The sequence below is a fragment of the Equus asinus genome, chromosome 7 (assembly GCF_041296235.1).
Source record: "Equus asinus isolate D_3611 breed Donkey chromosome 7, EquAss-T2T_v2, whole genome shotgun sequence".
Taxonomy (NCBI): domain Eukaryota; kingdom Metazoa; phylum Chordata; class Mammalia; order Perissodactyla; family Equidae; genus Equus; species Equus asinus.
Window position 1 is genome coordinate 101,653,905 of NC_091796.1, and position 22,284 is coordinate 101,676,188.

At 44.3% G+C, this 22,284-nt stretch overlaps 1 protein-coding gene across 4 annotated transcripts in view; it reads left to right on the forward strand.

Annotated features, from left to right (window-relative positions):
* The first annotated feature begins 5 nt into the window (after positions 1 to 5).
* Positions 6 to 22,284, forward strand: part of AK7 (adenylate kinase 7) — a 61,197-nt gene continuing 38,918 nt past the window's right edge. For all 4 annotated transcript variants that reach the window (XR_011504765.1, XR_011504764.1, XM_014843455.3 and 1 more), the window contains exons 1-5: positions 6 to 161; positions 4,795 to 4,983; positions 10,512 to 10,620; positions 14,563 to 14,657; positions 20,122 to 20,232. Coding sequence is in view for 2 of the 4 variants with exons in the window: in XM_014843455.3 (XP_014698941.2) it covers positions 63 to 161; positions 4,795 to 4,983; positions 10,512 to 10,620; positions 14,563 to 14,657; positions 20,122 to 20,232 (603 nt within the window). In the remaining 2 variants the exon portion in view is untranslated. The remainder of the gene's footprint in view (positions 162 to 4,794; positions 4,984 to 10,511; positions 10,621 to 14,562; positions 14,658 to 20,121; positions 20,233 to 22,284) is intronic.

Consider the following 22,284-nt stretch of genomic DNA (forward strand, 5'->3'; position numbering starts at 1 on the left):
GACCCCACCTCCTTGGCAACCAAAGCGACGCTTTCTCCTTAGCAACCAGCGCGGCTACCACCATGGCGAACAAAGTTGCTGCCCCGACGGAGAAAGTTCCGCGGATCCAGAGGGTCTTTATAAACCTGCTGGACACATACAGCAGCGGAAACATCGGCAAGGTGAGCGGCGGCGGGTCAGAGCAGGACCCCAGCTCCCAGTCCCCCGCGCCCGGCCCCCGGAACCAGCGGGAGCCTGCGCCACTGGGCGGTGTCAGGGCCTCCCCTAAGGGAGCGTCCCTGGTCCTGCGCACGGCCTATGCTCCCTGGACCCCAGTCCGCACCCAGGGTACAGAAGCGCCCCACGTGGAAGCCCAGGTGTTTGCAGATCGCCGGTGCAGCCCCCGCTCCTCTTCCGTTAATGAGGGGAAACTGAGGCTCAGAGGGAGACAGGGGCTTGCCAGAGATCACACAGCGAGTTGGGGACAGGACCTGGACCTGGACGTAGAGCCCGGGTCTCTGGCCTCCTAACTAGGTTCTCCTTCCCCTCTGCCACCGCATCTGAAGCAGGCAACTGACAGATAAATCCAGCGGTTCTATCCCCCACCGAGCGTTTTTCCTTCATCCACCCCTTCAACATGCGGTCTCAGCGTCTATGTGCCCGGCACTGTTTTGGGCCCTGACTCCCCTTAAGCTTCCTCACCCTTCTCCATCTTTAGCCCTCGAAAATGAAGATATTCAAAAAGAGGACGCTGGCACCCTTCATCTTAAAATGCTCAGTAGTCAAAAGAAAGTCATAATTTTATCATTCCCCTGAGTAGGAGTCGCTGATCTTCATTCTGCCCCCTGGAGCTACGCAGAAGTCTAGCCCCACCCTGGGCATATTTCTGCGAGGCTATAATGATCACACTTTCGGACAACACAAGCTGCCTAAAATAGGATGAGGCTACAGTGCATACCCTCTGTATTGGTTTCCTAGGGCTGTGGTAACAAATTACCACCACCAACGGAATTTATTCTCTCCCTCTTCTAGAGGCCAGAGGTCCAAAATCAAGATGTTGGCAGGGTTGGTTCCTACCAGAGGCTGCAGGGGAGAATCTGTTCCATGCTTCTCTCCTAGCTTCTGGTGGTTGCTGGCAATTCTTAGCATCCCTTGGCTTATAGACTCACCACTCCAATCTCTGCCTCCATCTTCACAGAGTATTCTCCCCTGAGTGTCTCTGTGTCCAGACTTCCTTCTTCTTATAAGGACACTAGCCACTGGATTAGAGCCTGCCCCAATCCACTATGAACTCATTTTCACTTGATGTGCAAAGACTCTGTTTCCAAATATGGTCACATTCACAGGTTCCAGGTGGGCAGGAATTTGGGGGCTGGGGGGAGCAGGAGAACACTATTCAACCCAGTACACCACCTAAAGTTGATCAGTCAAAAATATACAGGTTTAGATATATAATTTATATGTAAAAATAGTATATTTTATATATAGCATGTAATTAGATGTGATAAACAATATTTGTGATATTATATATGATATATATCTAGTAGAAGGGACTAAAGACACGTGATATATCTTCTCCATTACCAGAAAAGGGGGGAAAGAAGGGAAAAGGACACACACAAAACTAAAACAATAACAAGGTGGGTTTTTTTTTGAAGAATGGAAACATTAAAAAGACAGGTGTACTATGAACTTATTTGTGTCTCAAAAAGTTTGATACAGATGTAGAGAAGATAGATGGATCAATCACACAGAAAATATCTATATGCAGAAAATGTCTCAAAGCATACCCAAGAAACTTAACTATTATCCCCTCTGGAGGATGGGGTTCATTCAGTCATGAACACCTACTAAATGGCAGGCACAGAGAACTACACAGTGAATAAGACCAAAACAGGTTTCTGCCCTCAAGGACCCTGCCTCTCCAGAAGGAGACAGACAATAAATAATTTTTAGAATAAATGAGATATTTCAATGTGTGATAAGTACGCTGAAGGAAAGAGAGCGTGGATGTTGACCGGTGGGTGGGAACAACTGCTTTAGAGTCGCATGAAGGGGCTCTCTTGAAAGGAGTCTGACATACATGCGATGAGGATGAAGCTGGAGGAACTGGTTCTCAGGAGGCACAGCAGAGGCCAAGGTTCTGAGGTGAGAGTCAGGTTGGTGTTTTCAGAGGTCAGAGTGGCAAGGGTGCAGGGAACCGGAGGCTCCAGGGCTGACTTCATTGGTGCAGCAGGCACAGTGCCCGGGGCCCATGAGACTGGGGCCCACAAAAATGTTCTAATTTCTTTTGAAGTCAGAAAGAAGCAAATGAAATTTTAGAGTCAAAGATTGTGTGTCTTTATAGCAAGACAGTCATAAAATAGAATTTTTAATATTTTTTATGGTGGAAAATGCCCATGAAAGTCAGCGTGTGGCCCTGCTCAGCAACGATCAGTGCCTCGCACCTGGTCAACATTAACACTTTATCGATACTTGTTGCATTAATTAACGAAGCAGAGTCAAGCACAAAGGCCCAGACTGTGCGGGTCAGGAGTTGGGTTTATATGCTAAATCCAATGAAAGCCGCTGCAGTATTTGAAAAGCGAGGTGACATGACTGACGTTAGGAAGGAGGGAGAGAAGAGAACTGAACTTTTTACTTTACCCCCGTTTGGTCTCTGATTATTTCTGACAACATACTATTTTTATACTAAAACTTTTTCTTTTGGTATCAGAGATCTTTCTCAAAAGTTTTTCAATAATGAATTTTCTAGTTATTCCTTCACTAACCAGGACCTCTCTTTCTCAAATTCCAAGTAATTGCTGTGATATGTACTAAGCCACATGGGAGTGGGAATTGAAGCTGTCGGGGTGGGGGGCGAATTTTCCTCCTACCCCTCTTGAGTTCTTCTGGCTGGACTAATAAAAAACCTCAAGACCGATCACTAGGAGAAAAACCAATTTAATATGTATGCATGGGAGATCATAAAAATGACTCTCAGAGAAATGACCAAAGCAGGCAGCTTTTATACCTTTTTACATAAAGAAATAATAAATTTGTGAGGATTTAAAAGGACAAAGAAACTTAGGTTTGGGTGCTTAATTAGTAAGAAATTTAAGCAGAATTTGGGTTTGAGGTAGTAAATTAGTAAAAAAAAAAAAAAAAGGAGCAAGATTTCTCTATACAGGCTTCTTTGCTCTGGTGATAAGGATGTTTCTCTATCCTGGTGTGAGGAGGGTGTCTTTCATATGCGAGATTTATTTCCTGCTTTCAGGGGGAGCAGAGAGAGAAGAGTCAAAATGCCCTTTTTGCCTTGGCTGCTTCTCAAGCAACTTTTTTTTTCCTTTTTGAGGAAGATTAGCCCTGAGCTAACTGCTGCCAATCCTCCTCTTTTTGCTGAGGAAGACTGGCCCTGAGCTAACATCCATGCCCACTTTATATGTGGGACGCCTGCCACAGCATGGCATGCCAAGCAGTGCCATGTCCGCACCCGGGATCCGAACCAGTGAACCCCAGGCCACCGAAGTGGAACATGCGCACTTAAGCGCTGCGCCACTGGGCTGGCCCCTCAAGCAACTTTAATACAAAATAATCAATATGCCATTGTGGCAGATTTGGGGGCGGTCTGCCCTGGGGCCCAACAAATCATAAAAAAGAAATAGAAGCCACATTTCTTGTCTTCAGGCTTACAGCCCAGTTGGGCAATGCCACCTCAGCCCCTTCTTGCCCAGGTCCCTGGGAGGGAGTAGCGTGGTGGGGTGTGGCACGTGTGCAGCCTTGGGTATCAGAAGGTCCCTGCCCATGCGGTCTTGGGAAGTTACTTACTGCTGGGCACCAATTTCTTTGTCTGTGAAATGGGATAATAAAATTGAACACGTATGTTTGAGAGAGAAATGAAAACACAGATGACCTACTTGAGAGAAATATATTCCAATAAGAGAGTGAACCCGACAACCTTGCATCCTAACTTGGACTGTTTTTTATCAAAATAAATGAGGTGGGACTTTATGTTTGGTTGGTTTTGGTACATTTTTACTCCCCAAGGTGTGATAATGTCATGATTATTTTATGTTATTAAACACATTACGTTTAATATATAAATTAAGATAAATTATTTTTATTTCTGTATAAAAAGTATATATATATGAAACTCTTTAATACTGCGTGAACTACTCCCAAGGAAAACTTTCATAAAAAAAGAAACATAACTTTGCCAACTTCATTCTGTTTCATTATTCACTGAGGCAGCCACTGGCCACATATTTAAATGTGGCGAGCCCAAATGGAGACGTGCCGTAAGCATAGAAATGCACCTCGAATTCCACTGGTTTAGTATGAAAAAAATATATAAAATATCTCACTAATAATTTTTATGTTGATTACGTGTTAACTCGCTAATATTTTGGATATATTGGGTTAAATAAAACATTAATTAATTGCACCTGTTTCTTTTTCCTTACGTTCACGTGGCTACTAGCAAATTTAAACCATCTGAGCGGCCCACATTACGTTTCTGCATTTCTATTAGAGAAGTGGCGGCTATAGCCGAGCTCTGCCTGTTGCCAGAGCAGGATCGTATCCTTGACAAGTTCTTTAAGCTCTCTGAGCCTCAGTTCCTCATCTATGACAAGGGGAATCATAATAGTACCCACTTCACCGTGTTGCTGTGGGGCTAAGATCCATTCAATGAGATCCCCGTGTGCAAGGCCTTTGCTCCGCACGTGGGCACCTCCAGCAAGCCTTCAATAAAGGTTCATCTCCAGAATCCTCATCCACCGACTGCCCTCCCTCTAAGTTGTTCTTAGTAGTGGGGAAATTTCTGTTTTCTTGCAGTTTCTATCGAACTGTGTAGTCGGGGCTTCACTTGAAGAAATTACAGAAGAAGAGGAAGAGGAAGATGAAAGCAAGTCAGCTATGCAGGAACCCTCCTCAGTCAAACTGAAGGAAGGCACGTTCCAGATCGTGGGCACGCTCTCCAAGCCCGAAAACCCGCGGCCCACCTTCGCGGTGGAGACGTACAGTGTAAGTACGGGGGGCTTGCTAGGAGTAGACAGACAAACGGAAGACTCGCCTTCCGCTCCAACGTCTTACAGTGTGTCGTTACTCTGCTTCTCCTCCCCTCTCTTCTGTGGGGGGGCGAGGGGAGGGGATGACGAGGGACCGGGATGCAGGGGAGCCGGGAGGCGGGGACGGGGGTGGGGTGCGGACGGGGAGAGGACCTTCTCCTCTGATGGAGATCAACCACTGTGGTCTCCACTTTACGTGTTTGCCTGAAGGACAGAATTTACATGCAATGTTCTTGGAAAGGACACATCTCCTTTGAACTTTCAGACTCAGAGAATTCTCTATACTGTGTTTAAAATATATTCTGCCCTGCATCACCCTAGCACCAGTCTGGGCCACGGTGGGTGCCATCTGTGAAGGAGACATCTCCTTTAGTAATAGGTCACTCAGGAATAACATATCATCACAGGCTGTCTTATTGAGAAGCGCTGCTCCCTCCATGTGACAAATTCTACACAGTCCTTGTCCTGAGACCTTTAAATAGCTCCAAGAGGGGGCTCCCTCCCAGGCCAACCCCTCCCATCGCCCTGCCTGCTACTCTCCAGGCCCCACGAAACAGCTTTGCACATACAGGAATAGCCTTTCCTCTTCCCTCCCCCAGCCAGCCCTGTTCATCCTTCAAGATTTAACTCAGGAGGTCACCTCTTCCAGGAAGCCCTCCGTGATTCCCACTTCCCCACTCCTAGTTTGGATTCTGAGCTCTTTTCTTGTGCTCCCATAGCATCCTTTACCTTCCTAGATCATAACTCTTTTCACAGCCATTGTTATCGTCTGTCTATTGCGGGTCCCTCCGACCGTAACTGATCAGCTCCTTGAGAGCAGGGGTCCGCCCCATTTATTCCCCTTCTGTCCCTGCATTCCGCATTTAGCACAGCAACTGGCAGAAAGTGGCCCTCAATAAACATTTGTGAAATGAATGAATGCGTCCCCTCCCGCCACCTTCGGGAACTTTCTTCACCACTTACCCTCTTTCACACCCTTCTGGATCTTCATTCGACACTGGCTTCTTTCTTTCCACCTATGCATACGCTCAAATCTTTCCCACTGTAAAAACACTTAATTTGGCCACTCTGCCGGCTGCCAGCCTCTGTCTCTCCCCCTGGCTCCTGCTACCACTGAACTTCAGAGAGGGACCAGCCACATTTGTAGGCCGCACTCCTGCATCCCCAGGCCCTAATCTGTCCGGTGCTGGCAGGCTCTGTCCCCACCACTTCACAGGCAAGACCCTGACCAATGACACCAGTGAGCTCCTAATTCCCAAGGGCCTGTCCTACCCGGCTTCCCAGGAGAAACTCTCCTTCCTCCTTCTGCAGCCATTGCCCCTGATCTCCCTGATGCGTCCATGCGCTCCTTCCTGGATTCTTGCACCAGCTCCTTTTTTTCCCCAGAGCTCCCTCCTTCCTCGTAATAGTTGTTCTTCCTAAATCTTATCCAGTCCTCTGGCTTCAGCTCCCGCATACAAGCCAGTGCCTTTCAAATCTGTCTTCAGCTCTGTGGATTCACAAACCCAACAGCCTCCTGGCCCACCCACCCGGATGTCCTGCAGGCATCTCTAAATCAACATCCCCCCAATTAAGTTTATTACAGTACTCTACAAAACCACTCTGCCCTTTGCACTCCTAATTTTTATTAAGGACCTTGCTGACTATATCAATTGGGGCCGTTTGATGCTGCAAGTAAAAGAAAAAAAAAGCAATGGAAACTGGTTTAATAAAGAAATTCATCAGCTTATACGGCTGGTGGTCTCAAGGGAGAGCCAGCTTCAGGGCTGGCATGATCCAGGGGCAGCAGCTCCTTTTCCTGCCCCTTCCTGGGCTCTGCCTTCCTCTGAGGGTGACTTGATCCTCAGGCCAGCAGCACAGTCCAGGGCCTTACATTCATACAGAGCAACACCCCGATGAAGAGACTTTCAGAACATCTCAGAGAAAGGAGGATAAACATTCCAGCAGCCTCCTGCAAACATCTTGAATCTCGCTGTCTTAAATTGAGCCACATGCCCATTCCTGAACCAAGCACTTGCCCTTAGATCAATAAGGCCCATCCCTTATGCTAGAGGATGGAGTTAATTTCCCAGAGGCTGAGAAGGGGAGTGTCTGAACAAAATTAGGGTTCTATTGGACAAGAGGAAGAGGAAATGGACGTTTGTAGACACTCAACAGTCCTTTATACCATTCGTCACGTGCTCACCCCACCAGGGCTGAAAGCTCTTGGCTCCCCGCTGCCTCGCATACTCTCTTGGTCAAAGGATGCTCAACCTGGGGCTGGCCCCGTGGCCGAGTGGTTGGGTTTGCGCGCTCCGCTGCAGGCGGCCCAGTGTTTCGTTGGTTCGAATCCTGGGCGCGGACATGGCACTGCTCATCAAACCATGCTGAGGCGGCATCCCACATGCCACAACTAGAAGGACCCACAACGAAGAATATACAACTATGTACTGGGGGGCTTTGGGGAGAAAAAGGAAAAAAATAAAAAAAAAATCTTTAAAAAAAAAAAAAAAGGATGCTCAACCTGCCTCTCTAATCGCTAAGCAGAGCCTCCTTCTGTTCTCGCCGCCATGTGCATTGGTTCAGATCTCCAGCTTCTCTCGCTATTTGTACCTGAATTTGCATCACTGAGTGTGCACTCAGCACCCTAAAGATCCGCAGATGAACACGGAGCTCGCAGCCCAGCAGGGACTCTGCGACTCATGCTAGTCGCTCCAGGACAGCACGGTAAACATGACGACAGCATGTGCACACAGCACTCTGAAAGGGCGGGACGTGAGTTTTCAGTCTTATCTGGAGAGCCAGGCGGCGGAGCTTCAAGCGCCTCCCTACCACACCCGTCAAGGCCCCCTCTGCAGCTCTGGTCTGGAGATTCCAGAGCCCCCATCAGCACAGTCCTGCAGATGGCCCTCCTTTGGGAGGCTGGGTCTGCTGGAGACGTTGGGATGGAGGCTAGCACCCAAGGCTGAGCAGAGCTTGCCAAGCAGATAAGGGAGCAAGGAAATGCCACACGAGGTGGGGGACACTAGGAAACCATACAGTGTGCTTTGGAATAGAAAGAAACGGCATAGCTAGAGCATGGGTTCTGGGGAGCCAAGAGGAAGAAGCGAGGGTGGCATGAAAGGGGAGAGAGAATGAAGGATGGAAGACATCAGGCTGGTCCAGGTTGTGAAATGTGCCTCTGCCCAGCTCAGCCAACTGCCTGCCGTTCCCTGAGCATCCCAGGCTCTGCTGAGTAAGCTCATATTCACTCTTCTAACCTAGCTCAAATGTCAACTCCTATGAGCCACAAGCACATATTCCTCCTGGTCCACTGAACCTGAAATCTACCTCCATGGTAGCTATTTCCAAATTGGGGGCTGCCATGTAAGGCCATACAGGGTGCACACTGCACAACAGTGCCTGGCTAATGAGGACTGAAAAGTGACCTGTTCTACGGGCTATACTGTGCCCCAGAGTGTGTTCCTTCTTACAATTTTTCCCCAAGAGCAGGCCGCCTTTTTCTCATTTGTACAAAAGCATCATACGTGCTTAGTTGTATCCTTGCCTACATTAGACTATAACTATTTGCTAAAAGTTTTCCCAATAACACACACACACCTACGGCTCCTTAGCATCAGCAACCATATATTATTTATTTTTGCCTCTATTCTTAGGGTCAAAAACAGTGCCTACAGATGTTTGTTGAACCCACAGATGTTCACCCACGGATGTCGGGTGAACAAATGAATGCATGAAAGTGGTCACTCAACACCTGGAGAGGACTATTCTCTTGAAAACATGGCTGTTTCATCCTAACCCCGTCCAACTATGATTTAACAGGTGTGCGTGTGTTTCCTTGGACACCATTCTCACGTGCTCTTACAGTCTGGAATCACAGATGCTTCATCTTCTTTCTCTTGGACCGCGTCTGGAACCCATCTCTTCGATTTCTCCCATTCCTCCAGTGTCCTTTCTTTCATGTGTCATTCCTGAAGCTCGATCAGTTCTGGGTGTACTGGGCAGGTAGAGTCCTCTCACATTGCCATGCTATTGACAAAGTAAAAGTCGACGTTTGGATCAGCATTTCCAGTGTCTTCCCTCTTGCACATTCGGTCCAGAAAAGACACTGAGTGGATGGTATTATGCATTAAATTGTGTCCCCTCAAAAAAGTTATATGTTAAAGACCTAACGCCCAGTACGTCAGAATGCGACCTTATTTGGAGATAGGGTCTTTACAGAGGAAATCAAGTTAAAAGGAGGTCGTTAGGGTGGGCCCCTCACCCGATATGACTGATGTCCTTATAAAAAGTGGAAATTTGGACCCAGACATGCACACAGAAAGAACGTCATATGAAGACAGAGATCAGAGTGATGCGTCAATAAGCCAAGGAACGCCAAAGATCACCAGCAAACTCCCAGAAGCTAGGAGAGAGGCATGGAGGGCAGTCTCCCTCACAGCTTTCGGGAGGAACCCACCCTGCTGACACCTTGATCTTGGACTCTTAGCCTCCAGAACTGGGAGCCATAAATTTCTGTTGTTTAAGCTGCCCAGTGGGGGCTACTTGTCACAACAGCCCCAGGAAACAAATACAGCTGGATGCAAAAGGGCTGGAGAAGCCAACAGTCCACGCTGTTAAATTTAACATGGGTGCACTGACCTCGCCAAGGTAGTCCTCTTGTTTCATAAGGAAAAAGCATCTACTTTCATTTTTTTCTCCAACTAAATTGTGTGGTAAGAGACCAAGTTTGTCCTGAAATGTTCTGCTTTACTGCAACTGGTCAAGGATTGGTGGGGAATATCTGATCCTCAGCACCATGGGATAAACGACAAATGCAAACCCTGCTTTGGAAATGCAGGGTCCTTTTCTGGTCATCTCAATACCCACCCAGGGTATCGCACTATTGGGAAATGTTGCTGGCATCCACGCAGCAAAGAATAAGTAGGTAAAACACAACGATCACCGAAGTTACTTTTATCTAATGTAAAAACTTTGTATTTTTAACCATTAAAAGTTTTTGTATTTTTTAAAATATTCCCAACTGTCAAGTGTAATAAGGTACCTTCCATCTAGAAAGAGAACGGATTCATTCTGTCTTGAGGCTTCTGAAGCAATCCACATTCATCGCTCGTCGGCACATCTGAGTGATTCATGGTATCTAATTGCTCCAATAATCTTGCCTAGAGTTTGAGTTCGTTTTAAATGCCTCACACATTTTCTTCCAGTGTGTTCTAATCCTTCCCTTCTGAATCGGGGTTTAAGCAACACGCAGAAATAGTATCTACGATCCTTATGCCACTTTTAAATCATCTGTTCCCAGCTATTTTCATAAACTTCTTTGTTACTTGAAAACTACACACAGAAGAGAGCCAGAATTTCATTTTAAAGAGAAATGCTTCTGCAACTGGTTCTCCTGAGACTCTTGAAGGCAGCACATCTAATTTGGAAATTGCCATTCCGTCTAAACATTAAGGTTACTTTGTTAGCTTCTTGCAACAAATGGCTGTCACTTTTCTTTCTCAGGCCCTCTCTCGGGAAGACCTCCTCCTGCGCCTGCTGGAGTGTGACGTCATCATTTACAACATCACCGAGAACTCGCAACAAGTGGAGGAAGCTGTCTGGGCAGTCTCGGGTCAGTGAGGGGCACTCTTTCATCTCCAGGGACACTGGTTTTGTGCAATTTACTTTGCCTAAGAGTCATTTAATGAACGCTCAGCAAATTAGGAGCATGGAAAAAACTGATCTGAGACTGACTTAAGACACGAAATGCAATCAGGCTAAGGAAGATGCCTGTGGTTGGCGTTAAAACATAAACCGGGGCCTATTAAAATTTTTATGAATTTATTGGAGCAAAAGTCGATTTGAATCGGGCAGTGCCACACTGGAAATAGCTAGGATGCCCCACCTACAAGAGCCAGGGGAAAAACTTTTATAGAGAAAAGCCGGAAGCAAGGCAAAGAAACTATTTGATTGGCTGTAGCTTAGGGTTTCCCTTATGTGAAAGAGCCCAGTCGCTGTTTGTGATGGGTGGTCCCTAAGCTTTGATTTCTTAACCTTGAGGCATTTACAGACTTAGATTTTGGTTTGCTTAGCTAGGCTGCAAAGGGCATAAAACCACCTCAGTCTAAAGGCCACCTTGCTTAATTACCTTAACAATAGAATAGAATTCTTCCAAAGAATGGAATATTCTCAATCATTGAAAGAAATGAAACATTAACTTCCAAAATTCAACCTTACTCATTCCACATGCACTGCTTAAGGAGGTGGGCTTGAATGTACTGGGAAAATACAAAGACAAATAAGAAAGAGATCATACTCTTGGGGCACCGGTAGACCCAGGAGTGAGCTACAGCACGATGACTCTTTGTGAGTCATCTCCTTACTAGGTCAGATGCAAAGGAGAAAGCAAATTAGCTTACTTGAATCATCATTCTAGAGGAGACAGCCAAAAAGACACAGAGCACCTTACATTTCAATATTTTTTAGACTTCAATATCTTTGTTTTAGGCAAATTAGATCAGGGGTCAGAGAACTCTTTATGTAAAGGGCCAGATAGTAAATATTTTTGGCTTTTGAGCCAACCACTCTTCCACTGTGTCAAGATGGCGGCCATAGACATATGTAAATGAATGGACTGGGTTCCAATAAAACTTTATTTACAAAAACAGTCAGTACTTTGCCAACCCCTGAATAGGATCAACAGCAAAGCTATATTTTGGCTTAAATTCAGAGAAATGGAATGGGGCCTCAGGAATGACGGTACCATATTGAGGGAATAATGCTGGGAAAGCACTGTCCGTGGAGGTGTGGGACTTCTCAGGAGCTTAGAATGTTTGATTTCTCATCTATAACTTTGTGCCTAAACTTCCTTTAGTGAGATATAAATCAAAACTATGAACATTGTGTCATCTTTGGCAACAGAGCTTTTTGAAAGCCCACTTTCTGCATTTTGTCCCTTTGCAAGTATTTACAGATGATGTATAATTGCACCTTCTAAAATAACTGTACCGCCTAAAATAATAATCAGAGCCAATGTTTACTGAGTTGTTATTTTGTGCCAGGCTTTGAAGATTGATTTTTCTATATAACGTATACTTGCAACATTTTTTTTTAATTTTAAGTTTTTTCCTGAAATAAAATCTGGATATGTTTTGCAAATTAAGAAGCATAGTAGGGCTCAGAATGAAAAGCACCCATTTCCTGCCTTTCCTTTCTATCTCATCCCTAATCCCCAAAAGGAACCACATTTCATCCACTTGTTCCTTTTTAACACATAAACATGCTTGCCCTGATGTCCTTTGACTGTGCATCCCAGACATTAACCGCTGACTTCCTGTTGTCACAGGGGAGCCTCAGCCCCTCACAGGAGCACCCCACAGCCCCTCAAGGGGACATGATCCTTTCTCAAACTTTGAGACTGCCTTCCTTTTCATGAGCTTTAAATGTAGAGTATGTTTTACTGCTTCCTTCTTCATTCTAATAACGAGCTTTAAATAATTAAGAACATTTTAGGGGGCCGGCCCGGTGGCGCAGCGGTTAAGTTCACACGTTCCACTTCCGTGGCCTGGGGTTCACTGGTTAGGATCCCGGGTGCAGACATGGCACCACTTATCAAGCCATGCTGTGGTAGGTGTCCCACATATAAAGTAGAGGAAGATGGGCACAGATGTTAGCTCAGGGCCAGTCTTCCTCAGCAAAAAGAGGATTGGCAGCAGATGTTAGCTCAGGGCTAATTATCCTCAAAAAAAAAAAAAAAGAACATTTTACTTCTCTATTTAGTGGAAAGGTTTTAGCTGTGTTACCTCATTTTTGAGATCTAGAGTCTTTGTCTCTGCAAGAAAGTATAGTCAGAGGCCTTGGGTCTGACATCGGGGTCGCCTGGAGGGCACAGGCTTGGTGGGGCCATGGCAAACAGGGGTAGGACCTTTGTCATTTTATCTGACGCACATTCTTAGATTTGGGGGTTTTTGTTTTTCCTATGGCTATGCCTTACTTATTAATAATGTTTTATTAAATTATTTTTACATGTTTTATATTAAAAGAATTACAAATACGTAAATATTATTACATTTAATTATTTATTAAATATTTAATTATGAAATACTTTATATTAAAAGAATTCTCCTACCTTTCACAGAGAGTGTCAAAGGAAGACAAGATGACATAGGAGAAAGGAATGCAGTATTAGAAATGAAAGGAAACATTTGTGTATATGGATGAAATGTGCTTGTTCGAAAGTGAACAAGCAGATCACTGCAGACCCATTAAAATGATCCTAAGTAAAGAAGGGCAGCCCAGTTCCAGGACCTCTAAGAGTGCCACCCGTCACAAAGCAGGACAGTCTGAGGCACAGCTGAGCAGACAGGGTAAAAGAACAAAATTCAACTGAAGAGGCAATTTTTGTTAAGAGACTAAAAATAGAAGCTAAAATTAACATTTGACTTTGGGCTGAATATGTGGACATAGTGTTCTTCGAGTTAGTGAGATAATCCTTTCTCATCTTAGGGTGGAAAGTCGCGCATCTATTAGATTCAGGATATCAGCATTTTATTCTTTTGCTTGTTTAAGAAATCAGTTCACGAGACTAAAAATGTACCGTGACAACTGTGTCACTTAGATCCTCTGACAATTTAATTAGACCTCACTTTAGACTCTTTTTCCTGGAAAATTATACGTCATGAGACATATTTCAGTGGAACCCCGTGCCGAAGCGTCCGAGGAGATGCAATGCTTAACGAACGGCGTGGCGAGCCCTGCGGAAAGCGAGGAACCCTTTGGAAACCAAATGCTCCCCTCTCTGTCCGCCGCTATCCTACATCCCCGTCCCTACAGATGGTTCGCATCCAGCGTCCCCGCCTTACCCAAGCCCTCCGCATGGCCCACAGCCCGCACGGCCGGCCCGGGCGCTCTCCCCGGGCCAGGCCGAGTGGGAAGGGTGGGCAGACCCCAAATTACTTCCTTCCACGACAGTTTAAGCCAAATAGGACTGCTTTATGGGAAATCATAGGAGGGCCTTACCTTCTGATCTGGTGCTTCCACGGCCCCCATCCCAACCTTGATGGGGCCTCCTGCTCCACTCTCCAGGCAGCTGGCCCTGCCGCGCGTGGGGGGAGCACAGGCTTTGCAACCAGGCTGCCTCCATCGGCCTCTCTGCCCCGCAACTTCCTTCCATGATTCTGCACAAACTGTGCCTCAGTTCCCTTATCTGTAAAACAGAGATCATAGTAGTCCCTGTCTCATAATGGTAAGAATTTCATAAAGTCCACGAATCGTTCCAATCCGCGTCAGCTATAATTATTACTGTCACTAGCCCTCCCCAAAAGTGGAAGCACACTGCTGCAGGGCAGGCGATGGCAAGGGGGTCAAGTTTGGAGCTGAGGTCAGGCGGCTGCAGGGAGAAAGCCGAGAACAGTGATGGGGAGGGGACAGGGAAGCGTCAGGGGTGACGCCGCCCTGCTAGGTGCTCCCGGAAGAAGGAGTAACTCCACGTCCCACTGGGAGCTGACAGTTTCCGAGATTTCGAAAACACGTTCGGCACGGGTCCGAATAACCGCTCTGCTTTTTGGCCCCACAGCACTCAATGAAGAAGTCAGCCATTTTGAAAGGCGAAAGGTGTTTATTTTATTGTCCACCGTGATGACTTGGGCGCGATCCAAATCCACGGACCCCGTAAGTAATGCGCCCGCTTTTCCTTTAGGCAGCGTTTTGCCCTCGAGTCCTTGCAACCTGCAGGCAGAGAGAACTTTGTCCGGTGAACCGTGTATTCCTGCGTTCCCGGACCTGTCCCGTAAGAAGCGCTCAGCAGCGTTGTTCATCGACTCTAAGCATGCTCCATCCTAAGGGGCCCCTTTGTTTTATATGCCACTGAAAAGAAAAAGAAAATGCTGCCTACTAAACCATAAGGACGCTTACTGATCACTTACACTTCGTATTTTAAATGTATTGAGAGCTCTCTTTTAGACTTATTTAGACCTATCTTTTTGTCGTAGACATTCTTGTGGACACATTAAAAGGAAGATATAAGCAAAACAGTGACTATGGTATTCCCCAAACTTCTTCCTATTCAGAGTCCAGCGCCTCAGAATCACACCTACGCTCTGTTTCCACGCGATGACTCCGTCTAAAACCTGAGTCGTCATTTATTTGTAGGTACTTTGGTTTCCTGTAAAGCACATGATTATGACTTTGCAAGGAAATATGGACTCACAGTGATTCTTCTAACGTTGCTTATTTTCTCTGCTGATAGATTTTCTCTGCTCGGGTGCCTCCGTGCCCGTGAACCACCTTTTCACCTCAGTGCTGACTCACACTATAATCTTTTAAAAGACAATCAAAAAGGCACTTAGATCAACATGTGTAGTGCCTAACTCAGTGCGAAGGGATGACAACATGAACTGTTGTGCTCGAGGTCACCCAGACACCAGCAGTGCTTCCTGGGTGACAACAGTTGTAGAAAGCCATTGATTACAAGACACATCCTAATTTCAGAGATATTAAAATGTGAAAAAAAATGCACATGTTGGAATTGATGGAATACGTTATTTATAATAAGGAAATGTTTAGGGATTTATCACACTTTTTGCATCAAATGCCATTTGTTTGTTTAATTATCTCTCCCTTGGTGGATCTTTGAGGACAAGGACCAGTGATTTCATGTCTTTTTCTTGTAAAGTCACTTACCTACTCCATTTAGTTGCCGTCATCTCAAGGAGCAGGCTAGTCATTTTATTTCTGTTATAGTTCTTTCCTTCAGAGTGTCTCGTAAAGTGTCGGCTACATAACAATCATTGGTCACTTGACTGGCTGACCATTTTGCTGACCTGATTAACTGTCCCCACTCATTCAGTTATAAACTAAATCATGCTGACTTAAGCAAGATAGGAATTTATTGACTCACGTAATTGATGAGTCAAATAATGGACTTCAGGCACAGCTGAATCTAGAGGCTTAGACAATGTCCTCAGAGCTCACCTAGTCTGTCTTTTCTATTGCTTCTTTTCTCCTCTGAGAAGGCTTCATTCTCAGGTAAGCTCTCCCCTCCTCCTGGGCCCCAGCAGCTCCCAGGCTTACATCCTTAGAGCTTTAATTGTCTTTTCCACTTTGGCCAAGTCCCCTCCTAAGACTGGAATATGCTATTCATCCAGGTCTTAGGTCATGGGCCTAACACTGCACCAGTCACTGTGGCCAGGCGATTGCAGAGCTCTGATGCACCAGACCTGGGATCATATACCCACTTCTAGAAGCAAGGATGATGAGCCCCCTAAACTAGGTGGACTGAGAGTAGAGAAGAGATGGTTCCCCAAATAAAATATGGGGAAATGGCTCCTGTGTTGAGCTCCTGTGTCTTTTTGGAATGTCCCCATCCTCTGACTGTGGTTTGAATTTGCATTTCCCTAATGGCTCATGATGATTTAAAATCGGGTTAATTAAGGTATCATTTACATACAGTAAAATTAACCCTTCTTACTGTACAATCTATAAGTTTTGAAAAATGCCTACACTTGTGTAAGCACAACAATCAAGATATAGAACTTTTCCATCATCCCCCAAAATTCTCTGCCTCAACCACACAAAAAGAGTTCCAGATGGAGCACACATTTAAATGTAAAAAGCAAAATTTTCACTTTTTAAGAAAAATTACGGAATTTATAGGGAAGGATTTCTTAAACAAGACCCAATAATGCTAAATATTTTAAAAAATTGATAAATTCAACTGCCATGAAATTAATGAAGTATTTATGGATGAAATGATCCTGTGTCTGAAATTTGCTTTGAAGTAATCCAAGGGGCTGAGGAAACAGATGCGGGTATAGAGGAAGCAAGATTTGCTGCATGGAAACCTGAAACCCACGGTGGAAACCTCACCCAAGCCAAACTGAAGGACGTTTGGTTAAATAATTGGTCCTCGTTCTTTAAAAATGGCAATAAAAGACAAAGAAAGCTGAAACGCTGTTCCACATAAAGAAGACTGAAAAGACGTGGCAATTCAGTGCAATACATGATCCAGAATGAGACCCTATGTTGGAGGGAAAAAATGCTGTAAAGGACAGACTTGGGACAAGTGACAAAATGGGAGCATGGGCTGTGGATTGCATACAATTACTGTATCAGTATTTCCTGAATTTTCTTACCATACCATGGCTATTTAGGAGAATGTGCTCAGGAAATACACACCGAAAATTAAAGAGAAAAGGAGTATGATGTGTGCAACCTACTCTCAAATGGTTCAGAAAAGATAGATAATAATATGTGTGGTGTTGGGGAAATCTAATTAAAAACAAAATCTTTCCCCAACTCAGAAAATCTCTCCACAAGGTAGTAGAGAAAGAAAACAGCTTTCTTACTGAATAAACGTTGAACGGGGATGTCATGCGCATCACAGGTGGTCCGCCGGGAGATTGCAAAGATCGAAGGGAATCCCACCGTTTTGTAGAGGCAAGCAGATACAAGCACGACAGACATGTTTTCCTGAAAAACATGAAACTAGTCCCTGAGGAAGAGGACTTGACAGCATCATTTGTCACACGTATTTTGTCCTAGATCCACCTAGTAATTGGGGTGACCACGTGTGTTAGCTAACTGACTTCATCCAGAGGAAAAGCAAACTTTCGTATCTTTGTAAGAGGAGATCCTTTTGCAGCTTGGAGCAAGGAGCCCCCCAAAGTGAGGCTCCTACCCTCCCCCAGGGACTGGAAGATAGGGGTGCTGTCTCCTCTGACATTTACATCTCAAAGAAATCTCTCCAGGGTCCTTGAGGACGACATTTCTTAGTAGTAAAGCAGACAAGACACTTACTCATCTTCTAAAAGGACTTAGGCACATTTCAAAGAGAGAGAGAGAAAGAACTTACAAGTGTTTTAAAGTAAATGCTCTAAGAAAACCAACTGATGAGGGAGAAAACTCTATCCTTATTTTCAACAGGGAGAATTAAGCCTCTTATTTAAAATTTGTGTTTGTCCTTAAAATATACGTATGAAGAGAGAGAGAATGAGAAAACAATGTGGCAAAATGTGAAAAGTGAGGGCATCTGAGTAAGGGATATGTAGGAGTTCTCTGTATTATTATTATTTTTTTTTTAAAGATTTTATTTTTTCCTTTTTCTCCCCAAAGCCCCCCAGTACATAGTTGTATATTCTTCGTTGTGGGTCCTTCTAGCTGTAGCATGTGGGACGCTGCCTCAGCGTGGTTTGATGAGCAGTGCCATGTCCGTGCCCAGGATTCGAACCAACGAAACACTGGGCCGCCTGCAGCGGAGCGCACAGACTTAACCACTCGGCCACGGGGCCAGCCCCCTCTCTGTATTATTTTTACAAACTGTCTATAAATTTGAAATTATTTCAAGGTAAAAAGTTTATAAATAAATAAAATGTAGTAGAAGCACGCTGGGAGCAGAAGAAAGCCCAAAGGGAATTTTAGTTTTCCTCGTGTGATGAACAGTTTCGCTGATAGTCTGTTCTGGGAGTTTTGTGCGCGTCACAGGCGACTGGTAATTGTCGTTAAACTCACCTAACTCTGCCAGGGCCTCTGAGGGGCTGAGGGGCTGCAGACCTGCCTCTCTTTCTCCCTCAGGTCAGCACAAACATAGAATGAGGCCCTCTGTGTGCCACCACTTCAGGTCTACGAATGCCTCATTCCCCAAAGATGTTCACCGTACCAGAAAGAGTTATGATCGCAAGTTCAAACCTGAAGGTAATATCCGTCATCAGCGTCTGGCCATTGAGCTTATCGGTTCCCCCTTCTAGGGAAAAGGAAGCAAACTGAGCCCAAACTGGTCTTGGCAATGATCTTTTTGGATTTGACACCAAGAACACAGGCAGTGAAAGCAAAAATAAACTATGTCAAACTAAAAACCTTCTGCACAGCAAAGGAAACCATCCACAAAGTGAAAAGGCGACCTAGGGAATAGGAGAAAATATTTTCAAATCGTATATCTGGTAAGGGGTTGATATCCCAAATGAGTAAAGAAGTCATCCAACTCAATAGCAAAAATCCCCAAATAATCCAATTAAATAATAGGCAGAGGATCAGGAGAGACATTTTTCCAGAGAAGACACGCAGATAGCCAACAGTTACCTGAAAAGATGTTCGACATCTCTAATCATCAGGGAAAAGCAAATCAAAACCGCAACGAGCTATCACCTCACACCTGTTAGAGTGGCTGTTATCAAAAAGACAAGAAACAACAAGTGTCGGTGAAGATGTGGAGAAAGGGAGCTCTTGTGCACTGTTGGTGGGGTTGTAAATTGGTGCAGCCACTATGGAAAACAGTATGGAGGTTTCTCAAAAACTTAAAAATAGAACTACCATATGATCCAGCAATTCCGCCTCTGGGTATTTATCCAAAGAAAACGAAATTACTATCTCGAAAAGATATATGCACCCCCATACTCATTGCAGCATAATTTACACAATAGCCAAGACATGAAACAACATAAGTGTCCAGGTGAATGGATAAAGAAGTTCTGGCAGGTATATACAATGGAATGTCAATCAGCCATAAAAAAGGAGGAGATCCTGCCATTTGTGACAACATGGATGGACCTTGAGGACATTATGCTAGGTGAAATAAGTCAGAAGGAGAAAGACAAATACTGTATGACCTCACTTATATGTGGAATCTTGGGGGAAAAAAAGAGAATTCATAGATACAGAGAACAGATTAGTGGTTGCCAGAGGTGGGGTCTGGGGGTTGGGGAAAGAGTGAAGGTGGTCAAAAGCTACAAACTTCCATTTATAAGATAAATTAGTCCTCGGGAATGTACAGCATGGTGACTACAGTGAATAATATTATATTGTGTATTTGAAAGTTGTTGAGAGAGTAGATCTTAAAAGTTCCCATCACAAGAAAAACAAAGTAATTATGTTGATGATGGATGTTAACTAAACTTATTATGGTAGTTATTTCATAATGTATACATATAGCAAACGATTATATTATACACCTAAAATGAGTACATTATATTTCAATTATATCTCAATTTTTTAAAAAAGAACGTTAAATCACTATTAAAATAAGCAGTAGTTTTTAGAATGCTTTATTTGAGCGTAAGGGAACGTGGTCACTCTAGCATCTTTGGGCTTAGAAGTTTTATGTAGCCCTAACACACCAAGTCTGTCCTTTTTTCTTTTATAGGATGATTCTGACATTCCATTTACTGAAGAGGATTATCGAAGAAGAAAACAGCATCCTAATTTTCTGGACCACATAAATGCTGAAAAAATGGTCCTCAAATTTGGAAAAAACGTAAGTCTGGAATAGCAAAGTGTTTAGGGTAAGAAAAATTTTGATCTGGCCTGGTGGCACGGCAGTTAAGTTTGCACACTCCACTTCGGTGGCCCAGGGTTTGCCAGTGAGGATCCCACACACAGACCTACCCACTGCTTATTCAAACCACACTGTGGCAGGCATCCCACATATAAAGTCAAGGAAGATAGGCACAGATGTTAGCTCAGGGCCAATCTTCCTCAGCAAAAAGAGGAGGATTGGTGGTGGACATTAGCTCAGGGCTAATCTTCCTCAAAAAAAGAAAAAGAAAAATTTTGAGACAGTATACAATGCACATGGCCATGACTGTTCCACATGCTTTACATACATCATCTCAACTCATTAAACATCTCCTTGTTTAGTTTCCTCATCCTTACACCCACAGATCTCTGAGCTTCAGGCTCACCCTAAGATGCACTGTCCTTAGGCCCTGGCCCAGGTTCTGGTCCAGCCCATTAAGTTGAAAGCCTTGTCTGGGGTCCCCAGCAGAGCTCTAGCCATCACCTACCAAGGAGTCTGTGGGTCCGAAGAGCAGCCTAGCCCAGAGGAGGCAGATAACTCGGAGTTGAGAGGGGGAGGAAGGGAACCACATTTTCCCTTTTTCAGGAAGGTATCTCATTTCCTTCTCACAACAACTCTGAAAAGTGCATGTTCACCTCATCTTACAAATGAGGATGGAGGCTTCCAGAGGTTAAGTAAGCTGCTCAAGGTTGCATAGCTGGGATTTACTAAGCACCGTCCTGAGCGCTTCTTGGCCTGTCTGATCTACCCCTTAGAGCAATGGAATTGTGTCCACACATAACCACCCCCATTTCGCGGATGCAGCTCTGTGGGAGAGGCGTCAGGTGGTGGAGCTGTGATTCAAACCTGCATCCGTCAGACACCAAAGCCTACCGGTTTTGTTTTTATTTTTTTCCTGACTCCAAAGCTCCCTCATTTGATAGAGTTGATCCTGGCACATCCATGGTGACCAATTATTAAAACATACGTATAGCTGAGAAGTTCATGTGAACAATAATAATAGCCTATTAGCCTTCTGTTGCAGCAAAATTTGTCATTTTGACATATATATTATAAAATTATTTTATTTCTCTTATCTTTTATCAAAATAGATGACAAGAATGCCCTGGTGATGAATGAGTAGTAACAGCTGAAAATTGTGAGCTTGCTCCCTATGTGCCAGGACTGTGCTAAATGTTTTACTTATGGTACCTCAGGCAATCCTTGTGTATCTCATATATAATCCTCAAAATTCTATGAATTAAGTTCTATTATCATCAACCTCATTTAATGTATGTAGAACTGACATAGAACACCCAACCTCTAAAGGTTCCATCCACTGGAGTTTTCCCATTAGCGGAAGACGCGCAGTAGCGATATGTAATAATAGCTCTAAGATGACACCTAGTGGTCTCAGCAGATATTACGGTAAGAGCTTTGTCCCCAAGTCCTGTCCTACCATTAAATTTTTTTTTCTTTTTTACTTTGACAATACAAACAGCGTGAGTACAAACTATTTGAAGTAAACAACGTGGGACCAGGGATTCTAGCCCCTTTTCTACTCATTACCTTGTGACCTTAGCCAAGTCATTAAACTTTGGGGGTTAAAATAAATAAATAAAATGAAGGGGCTATACTAGACGGTGTAAATTCCTTCCAATTCTGAATCCTATATTATTTTATTAAACTTGGAACATTGCCCCAAATAGAAAATCCATGATTTCCTGATCATTTATGTCTAATTCATTGGGTGAGAACATGTGATCACACATACAAAAATAATCGATGTGAATGACAGTCTAAATTGGAGAAGTATTATCTTAATATCTTTTTTATTATTAAAAACATTAAATTTGTCCCATGCTCTAGATGATGCAATCAAAATTTCATTTTAAAAATCTATTCTTTTTATCCTCAGTTTTCTTAATCACTCTTTTCTGCACAATTAATAAGGTAAGGTTGGTGGCCAACTTGGTCATCTCGATGAGCCTTTTTTAACCTAGCGTTTTTCATCAGGTAGGTAGGACTTTA